The sequence below is a fragment of the Balaenoptera borealis genome, assembly GCF_965194805.1.
Source record: "Balaenoptera borealis genome assembly, chromosome: 15".
Classification (NCBI taxonomy): Eukaryota; Metazoa; Chordata; class Mammalia; order Artiodactyla; family Balaenopteridae; genus Balaenoptera; species Balaenoptera borealis.
The window spans coordinates 89821128-89831207 of NC_138871.1; the positions used below are offsets into that span (position 1 = coordinate 89821128).

General features: G+C 44.1%; 1 protein-coding gene across 1 annotated transcript in view; it reads right to left on the reverse strand.

Moving 5' to 3' along the window:
* The window catches only part of DCDC2C (doublecortin domain containing 2C), a gene marked incomplete at its 5' end in the record, with an annotated part of 154232 nt that overhangs the window by 143334 nt on the left and 818 nt on the right, over positions 1–10080 (reverse strand). Inside the window, 1 exon segment of the mRNA XM_082357371.1 lies at positions 1321–1372. Within this exon segment, the coding sequence (XP_082213497.1) occupies positions 1321–1372 (52 nt within the window).

Sequence of the window (10080 nt, forward strand, 5' to 3'; positions counted from 1 at the left end):
CCTTCCTGTCCTAAAACGCTAAATGTTACCTTATAATCATGTCTAATGTTTTTAAATCATTGACATGTACAAAGGATAAACACAGACTCAAACTTGAACAGAGTCTCTCCAGGGGTACTCTTCAGAATTGTTGTTCAATCCCACTCCCGCCCCACCAGGAGATGGGGATGCAGGGACTTAGGTGCTAAGGATAATCATATACCATTTCCTCTCTATTTGTTAAGGTAGTAGCCCTGAAATTCAACAACTGCCAGAATTGCTTTCTTGTTGGAAACTCGCCCTCCTGCCCCTGGCAAGTTACAGTCTAAGGTGGGTAGGTAATAAATTTGATTTGATTCACGGCACAGCCTTAAAGTGCAGAGGCAAAGGAAGCAGCTAAATGCTTCTGCAGGCTGATGCCTGTGGGCGATGCAAGAGCTGCTAGACTGCCCTTTACTGGAGCACCGGGTGGAGTTCAAGGACACAGAGAGGCCCTGCTTCTTTAAGACATGAGGGACGAGAACCGACACTTATCTAGTGCTGGTACATTATGTATAGTTTATCATGTAATCCTCACAACAATCCTCTAAGACACATTCTCATCTCCTTTCCATAGAGGAGAGAACTTAATAGCAAAACCACCACTTACAGAAGTAGATACTCTAAAAACAGCTCACTTTCGAAACACTCCACAAAAAGTCCATTTACAAAATTAAAAAGTAGAAATCAACTTGCATTCTAAATATCATCATCAGGCTATCTCGCTCAAACCTGATTTTTGTTGCTTATTTAAAAGGTGGATCTCTTTTAACTTACACATGAAATTTGGGTTGTTTTGTTGTTGTTGTTGTTGTTGTTTTGCTAAGACTCAAGTAATGTGAACAGAGTGATGGAAGGTTCCATCTTGTAGGCTTTCAAATGTCTATCAAGTACAAAAATGTTGAGAACACAGAGCAAATCTTTAAATTTAACATTATAATTAGCTTCAACATCGTGTAACTTTAAATAACTTTTCCTGTCACCTGTCTTTCCAAATCCCCAAAACAAAAGAGGAGTAAAAAGTCTTAATAAATGCTAGCACTCTGCATCTCAAAGATGAGTCTCTCCCTAACCGTGGTCTTCAAACGTTCTTACCGACTTCCATCATCTCAGTGACTTAAGTGCTCTGACAAACAGAACAAGCTTGCACAGCAACTTCCGGCTTCAAGAGCAGCATGCCTTTATAGACATTCCCTACAAAATGCTGTTTTTATCAAACTTCAATTAGTCAATATTGACATTTTAATTTTTACCAAATCATCCAATTTATCCCATCTTTAGTAGTTAGTAGTGAACTCTTACTTCCTTCAACTTTCTCATCTTTGCAGGTTTGCTGGGAACTATATTAAAATAACTGCAAAAGAAAGAAAAACCTAATTAGAAGGTAAATATTTAGATAGAAAATTTGAGCCTCTTTAGAGATGACTCCTTTTCGGCAGTACAATATGCCACTCCACAGCAACTTAAAACTAAAATCTAGAGCACCATAAATGCTCACATCAATATACACTAGCAATGACATTGCAGGAAAATGTTCACACTGGCTACCGTGGGCATCACCCAGGAAAACTGGCCTTCAGTGGCATTGCTTTTCCTCATACAACACTATTAATCAAAGAGGAACCTCGGAGACCAATCAAAGAGAACTTTACTGGGTCACTAACGGCTCCAGGGCCCACCACTGGCCAAAGGCAGAGCCCCAGACACCTCGCCCAGCTCCCTCTCACCTGCGCTGTCCCTTCCTGTCTCACAGAATGCCATCACTGTCCCCATTCTGCCAACACCAAATGCTGGAAAAGAGCCACTGGAATAAAGTATGTATGAGCCCCGCCAATAGAATTTGTGACCCTTGGGGACTTTTGGAGAGCCTTCCATGTGCCTCAAAAACAGAACAGATATTTTTAATGATAATAAATAATATGTTAAGATTTATATGTGTTAGGGTTTCTTCCTGATTTAAAACAATTTTTTAATGTATTTGAGATTGTTCTTGACAATGGTTTTAGCAACAGTCAGAGAAGGATTGGCTAAGAGTCGGTAGATGAAAGGAAAAAGACATTTTTAAGTACTTAATATACAGTCAAGAGTCACAAGCTCAGATGCCTACAGAGGCTGGGCAAGTAAATGATGATGCTTGCAAAGGGTGATATTAGGGAATGGTGGGGACTGTGGCTAGTGGAGGTGCTCATAATTGCAGGGCACTGTATTGCTGTGGAAATGCAGGCAACTAAAAACTAAGTCCTTGGGACTTCCCTGGTGGTCCAGTGGTAAAGAATCCACCTTCCAATGCAGGGCACGCAGGTTCGATCCCTGGTCGGGGAACTAAGATCCCACATGCTGCAGGACAGCTAAGCCCTCGCACCACAACTACTGAGCTCGCCCACCACAATGGAAGATCCCGCATGTCACAACTAAGACCCGACACGGCAAAAAAATAATAATAATAAATAAATAAATAAATAAAACTAAGTCCTTTTAAACAATAAAAATCCTCTATTTTTTATTATTTTGTTTTTTTTAAACTACACTGGTTGTTTTTTTTTTTTAATTTATTTATTTTTGGCTGCGTTGGGTCTTTGTTGCTGTGCACGGGCTTTCTCTAGTTGCTGCGAGCAGGGGCTACTCTTCGTTGCGGTGCGCGGGCTCTAGGCGCACGGGCTTCAGAAGTTGTGGTGCACGGGCTTAGTTGCTCCACGGCATGTGGGATCTTCCCGGACCAGGGATCGAACCCGTGTCCCCTGCATTGGCAGGCAGATTCTTAACCACTGTGCAACCACGGAAGTCCCGAAAATCCTCTATTTTTTAAATGGAAACCAAAATTTCATATAACATGAGCACCCCCATTATAAAATGTGGCAGCCAATTCAAACCTTCGAAAACTATGTGAACCAAAGAGCCTGCAAATCTCCAAATCACGCCCTCGGCTTACAGCTCCCTTCCAGGCCCCCTTTGCTCATCTTCAAATAGGTATTTTAGTCTTAAGTTCCCAAATTCCATATATGATGACGAACATTAATCCCCCAAATGAGACAACTTACTCTCATTAAATGGAAACAAAAGGCATAAATAAATACAGAAATTAAGGCATAAAAAGATTTAAAAAAACCCACAAAATGTTATTGTTTCAATGTTGCCTTCCAAAAAACACAGAAATAGAACGGAAAGAGGGAACGAGTAATTCCTCAGAGATCCAGTGGCCCCAAGTCTTTAAACTGGGTGTCTGCAGGGGGTTTCTGGCTGAACTTGGGTCTCCCTGGGGGTGTGGGCAGCAGGAATTGGAAGCAGAGACTAGATGCTAACGTGCAATGTTCCTCCTGTTGCTTCCCGAGAATAAGGGAAAGGAAGAGGCCAACCACCAGATCAAGCCAGGCATTTCAAAGCACTGTGTTCCTTTCACTCTGACAACACCCTATTGGAGTAGATACTAATTAGCCCTGTCTTATTGATGAGGAAGCTGAGTCTCAGCGAGGTGATTTGATTTGCTAAATGCTACCCAGATGGGAAAAGCCAGGACTCTGTTCACCCCAGGACTTCCGGCTCTGAGACCACATTCCTCTTCCTCTGGCGTTCCTGTCTGTCCACACACTTTGCCCCTTTCCCGGTTATGCACCAGTCCTCGGGTACAAGTGGGTGGTAAGGAGAGTCAAAGTACAGGCTGGGGTGGCAACGAGCTGCCATAGTTTGATTGAAATAGCATTTTCACTTTGAATCTCAACAACAAACTCCTAAGGTAAATAGGAAAAATTCCTACTATAATTCAAATTCTTTGGGGTCTCTCAAAACACACACACACATACACACAATACACACACATACACATGCATACACACACACACACACGCACACATACACACACACCTACACAAATACACACACACACATACACACACACACACACACACACACACACACACAATGCCCTGATATAAATTTTGTTGTGAATATGACTTTCTCTACAAAAGAAATCATTAATTCCAGGCTTTACGGGACACATTTTTTAAGTGATTATTAGCCTGTAATATTTTGTTTTATAGAGAAAAAATTATGTTTCTCTTCTAAAATTAATTTATTCCAGAAAATGTAGGAAATGTTTGAATGATGATTGGATTGGGGAAGGTGTTATGGTGTTTGTCTTCTCGATGTACCATTTTACAACCATGAGAAACCCTCCAGGACGGTTAATGTATCAACAGGTTGCACTTCAAAGTTCATCTGCTGGTGGCACAATTAGAAGATTATTTGCTGGTGAAAATTAATTTTAACTGTTCAATGGCTCAGTAAGTACAGAACATACATTCTGACAAGTGCTAGCTCACTGGTACCAGCATAAATCAAGACAAAATTAAAATCAGAGCTTTATTCACCAACATCTGGGTTCCGATTTCATACTTCATTGATCTAAAAGGTAGTGGAGAAAATGGAATCCAAACGCCTCTCCACGTTGAACTTCACATGCAAATCTCTCCCATCCGTTTGATAGCGATGAAAGTACATGGAAAATGCAAAATAACAGAGGGTCTCGACCACGTGGGAACCCACCTCCCCTCCCTGCTCAGTGAACTGGATCACATTCCTTCCCTACAGAAGATAATAATCAACATTAAGAAATCTGGGAAGAGAAACACCTCAAAGTCTTTCTCAATATCTCTGCCACATGTCCAAAACATTTTAAATAAACACTGAAAATCTCTCTACCAAATTAGAAGTCTCACAGGATCTATTAGAAAATGCCTCAACCCACAGAAAGAGGAAAGAATTTACTGATCTTGGCCCAGGCGTGACAGTCGGTGCTTCACAAGCTTCCTTCCTCACCTGCTCACAGACAGAACACATGCCAATTTTACAAGGAAACGTTTTGGGGGTAAAATTAAACTTTTCATCACACATAAGTTGAAAAGGATTTTAAAGTCAATTTTTTTTGAAACCTTCTTTTGTGGTCATAAAACAACAGTGAAGACCGGATTCTGGTAGGAAATCGGAATCCAGCATATGCAATGTCTGAGTCTGTTCAGGCTGCCCTAACAAAAGCACCACAGACCTGGGGTAGGGGGAGCTTAAACAGCAGACATTCGTTTCTCACGGTTCTGGAGGCTGGAAGTCTGAGATCAAGGCACTGATATATTCAGTGTCTGCTGAGGACCCCCTTCCCGGTTCATAGACAGTGTGTTCTCGCTGTTTCCTCACCTGGAGGAAGGGGTAAGCCCGTGTGCCACAGCTACTGAGCCTGCGCTCTAGAGCCCACGTGCCACAACTACTGAGGCTGCACTCTAGAGCCGTGAGCCACAACTACTGAGCCTGCGCTCTAGAGCCCACGAGCCACAACTACTGAGCCTGCGCTCTAGAGCCCGTGCTCCGCAACAAGAAAAGCCACTGCAATGAGAAGCCCACGCACCACAACTACTGAGCCTGCGAGCCACACCTACTGAACCCGGCACCACAACTACTGAAGCCCATGTGCCTAGAGCCCGTGCCCTGCAACAAGACAAGTCTCTGCAATGAGAAGCCCGTGCACCACAACGAAGAGTAGCCCCCGCTTGCCGCGACTAGAGAGAGCCTGCATGCAGCAACGAAGACCCAACGCAGCCAAAAATAAATTTTAAAATGTATTAAAAAAAAAAAAGAAATTTGTTATGAACCTGGATTCTTGCATCTTTCCATGCTTAGAAAATCATTCACTGAGATATCTGCTCCTCGGGACAAGCAGCAACCTCCTCCTGTGATGGGTGCTTGAGTGCACACACTCCTTCACCAAGATCGCAGAAACACCGTCTTCCCCCACCCTCTCCAGAGCAGTTCCCTGGGGCCGTCTGAGAGGCTGTCTCCCAGCTACAGTCCTCAGTGAGACACTGAATAAACTTAACTCACAGCTCTTACACTGTGCATTTTTTTCAGGTCGACACCATCACATGAGGGATTCAGTTTCAACATATGAATTTCAGGGGGACACAGTCAGTGTGTAGCATGCAGCAACTAACCCTGAAAAAATAATCACAAAATCAAACATCTACAAAGGAATACATTCTTGTCAGTGAATTCTCACACATACCAGGATTAGCACAGTAATAAATGTAAATCTAAAATGTTATGGCATTAATCCAAACTCTCTACCTCTTAGCAACCGTGATGTCTGTCACTTATGATTTTTCTTCAAAAACAGTAAGATGTCAAGTTTGCATCCTTGCAGAGGCCATTAAGAATCTGAACCACAAGCCAGCTAACTCACAAAATAACACTACCTGGGTGGTCCAAAAAAACTCAAGCTACTGATTTAATTTGGAGTATCTTTGGAGAGGAAGCATTCCTGGCATTTGGGAGAAGAAAATGGAAATCCTCTCTGGAGAATCTCACCTTTATCTCAGCCCTTAAAGAATTTCCTCAAAAAAAAAAAAAAAAAAAACCCATAGAAAGGGAGTCATTTGCAGTCAAAAAAATAAGTAAACTAACAAAGACAGAAAGGATCATGAGAGAAAACCAGGTGAAATAAGAGAAAACAGAGATGAGTTTCAAATACTGGGATTATAGGTACAGACCACAGAAGGACAATATTTCAATAAAAGACAAGCTTGAAAATACATGCAGGACCAAGAGACTTGAGAGAATAACATGGAGGATTTGAAAAGAACCAGATAGAATGTTTGGAAATGAAAAACAGAATGATTTAAATTTAAAATTCAATAAATTGGTTTGAAGCATAGTATACACAGCAGAAAAAAATTAATCAGATCTAGGCGAAAGTACCTAGATTATATAGCACAAAGATAAAAGAGAGAGAGAGAAATACATGAAAAAGAGGGGGACCCTTGGAGGTTAGAGCTAATGAAATAAGCCAACCCACATCGACCCGGATACAGAAAGCAAAGAGAGAAAACATAAGACAGAGGCACCACCTGAAGAGACAATGGCTGAGTCACCACACCAGAGATTCACGATAATTCAATAAATCTGCACTTAGACATATCGTTTAAAGCACAGTACCCAGAATCACACAGCATATATTTTAAGAAGCTGAAAGAGATAAAATATTACTTTCAGAGAAGTGAACGATGATAGCTGATATCTCATCAGCAACCAACAAGTTAGAAAACAATGAAAAATACCTTTCATGGTCTAAAGGACACTGCCATCCACAGAATCATAACAAAAATATACGTGAAGGAAAAGGGCGAGAAGACCTCTGCTCTGGGAACCATGGACTAAGTAACCCCAATCAACTTTTCCACTAAGAAACAAATAAAACCGGACGCACTAAAAAACATGTCTTTCAAACATAAGACACCTATCAAGATAGTGAGGAACTGCCACACTCCAGGAAAGAAAGGAAATCCAAAGACATGAGGCCCACATCTGGGGCCACTTTGGTCCAGGGGTTCTTGTTGTTGGGAACAGAGAGCTGACAGGGTGAACCATGGTTTTGACAGCCTTTTGTGGCCACAGGAAAAGCACTGGTTCAGGACCCGCCAACGACGGGGGTCCTTGTGAACCACGCTGTTAGTGAACTGGGACCTCACTGGCTGCACCTGAGGAGTGAGGAGCATACTGGCTTCCAGACACCTGGTCAGTCCAAACTGTCCCACACGCTGAAGCTCTATTAGGTGATCGTGAACTGGGATGACACAGGCAGCTGGCCAAACAAAAATCCACTTTGGCAAAAGATAGTATCATCTCAGGCCTCAAATTACCTCTGCAAATAAGTTTTAAGAGTAAAAATGTCCAGCACGCAGAGATAACTAGGCAGAGGAAAAGAGAAGACAGCTCAACAGAGAAGCAGCTGTAACAACAGACACTGTGGCTTCAGCCTGGATCACTCACGCTAGGGAGAGCCAGCTGCTAGATCTCCCGTGGACAGGCTCACGGCAGGAATGAAGCTTCCTGCCATGGCCACGTGAGTGAGCCTGCAAGCACCTGCCCCGGTCAGGCCTTCAGATATGACTGCAGCCAGCATCTTGATTGCAAACTCACAAGAGTCTCTGAGCCAGAGCCACTCAGCTAAGCGGCTCTGGACTTCCTGGTCACAGGAACTATGAGATAATAAATGCTGTTTTACTCCAATAAGCTTGCACTAATAGGATATGCACCAATTGATAACTCACATGTTCTCCCAGAGAAAGTCTTACCCATGTGTGCACCAGGAGACAGGTAAAAGAATGTTTACAGCAGCGTTGCTTATTTTAGCATAAAATTTAAAAGGACCCAAATTATCCATCAACTGATTGGATAAATAAACCGGTATATCAGTCAATGAAATAATACATAATAGTAAAAACGAATGACCTACAGCTACATGCTATTAACATGGATGAGTCTCAGAAGCATATTATTGTGTGAAAAAGCAAGTAACAGAAAATATATGCAATATAATTACATAAAATACATAAAACATTGAAAATAATCTATCCTTCAGGGATAGATTACTATGAAAAGATGATAATAAGCCAAAATAGTGGTTACCTGTGGGCAAAGGATGGGAGTGCAGGTAGGAGGCTTTTAAAACACTGGTAACGCTCTTTTGCTTAATCTGGGTTGTAGTTTACACAGAGGCTTGCTTTATTACTATTCTTTATACATACAATTGTATACACTCTTCTGTATATATGATATATCTCACAATAAAAGAAACAGAGTTAACAACAATGTAAGGAACGGTAATAACATCTTTAGAGGCAGACACAAGAAATGAGTGAAGCCAAGGCAGCCCAGGAATTCAGCGAGGATTAAGAAACAAAACAATTTTCTCCCTCTTCCATTTTGTAAAGGAAGCCTTTTCTGAGGTCCTTCACCTCGACAGAATTAAACCTGTGCTTCTGTCCTATCGGTTACCGCTTTCTCTTTTGTGGTTACTTCTGTTTGTCTCTTATCTCCCCAAAACACACACTGTAAGGCCCTCTGCAGCAGCCCCGAGGCTGCCCTACGGGAAGACGCGCACGATAGCTTTTGTTAAGGACCTGCAAGATACCTTTGGGTTGCAATGACATTTGTATAATGACAGTTACCAAGAAAGCTTAGAGAAATTATAAGGATTATAAGTGCACAAAAGACTGAGGTACTCTTGGGAAGAAAAGAGTATAAACAGAAGAGTGTGCTATAACCCCATTTGCAGTAAGATCTCAAAGAGAACACAATACCAGTCTCAGGCTAAACAAAGAAGAATTAAATTGACACTTTGGGTGGGTACCCACAAGTACAACTGACAGCTGAATGTGGCCAATTTCCATTATGGCTTCCTGAGTGGCCCTGACGTTGATACACAGGCCTGTCTCACCAGGACAGCCGCCATCTGTCCGCGGCTGCTGTCTTGATGTCAGCAGACGCTGGGGCGGGTGTCCTTGCTCCCAGGCCAGCATTCAGAGGCTGTACTCTAGGCCGGCATTGCGTCAGGTGCCAGGATTTCAGAAATCACGGGCGCCTGTCCTCTGCAGGGTCTGAACCAGCAGGGTAGAGAGCGGCGAGCGGGGCCGACAGCACAGCTCAGTAAATGCCCTCAGGGAAGGAGGCGTGCACAGGTCCCGGGACACCAGCCTGGACAAGCTGGAACCCAGCTCGGCGTCCTGCCTGCCAGCGTGCTCCCCCGGGTTCCCTCCGCGTGGCCACTCCCTTTCTTCCTGCAGACCTTCGCGCAGAGGTCACCTTTTCAAAGAGGTGACCCTGGGCACCCTATTTTCACGGCCACACCCGCCGCCCCCTCTGCCCATCCTCTCTCTAATTCTCTCCAATACTGATGGGTCGGGAGGTAGTAGCTGGTCTGCCCTCCCCACAAGGCGAGCAGGGGCGATGTCCGGGGCGCGCAGGGTGCACTGCGGCCCGAGGAGGCCTCGCGGAAAAAGTCCATACGGGACGGCGGCGCTGGGCGGGGGCAGAAGTGGGGCGCGTTCCCCAGCCTCGCGGGGACAGGACGGGCCACCAGACCTGAGCAGACCCGGGTCGTGTTCCCTGGCACCGGGGGAACAGGACGGGCCACCAAGCCTGGGTAGACCCATGTCGCGGACCCCGGCCCCGCGGGGACAGGACGGGCCACCAGGCCGCGGCAGACCCGGGTCGCGGTCCCCAGCCCCCGGAGCGAGGCGA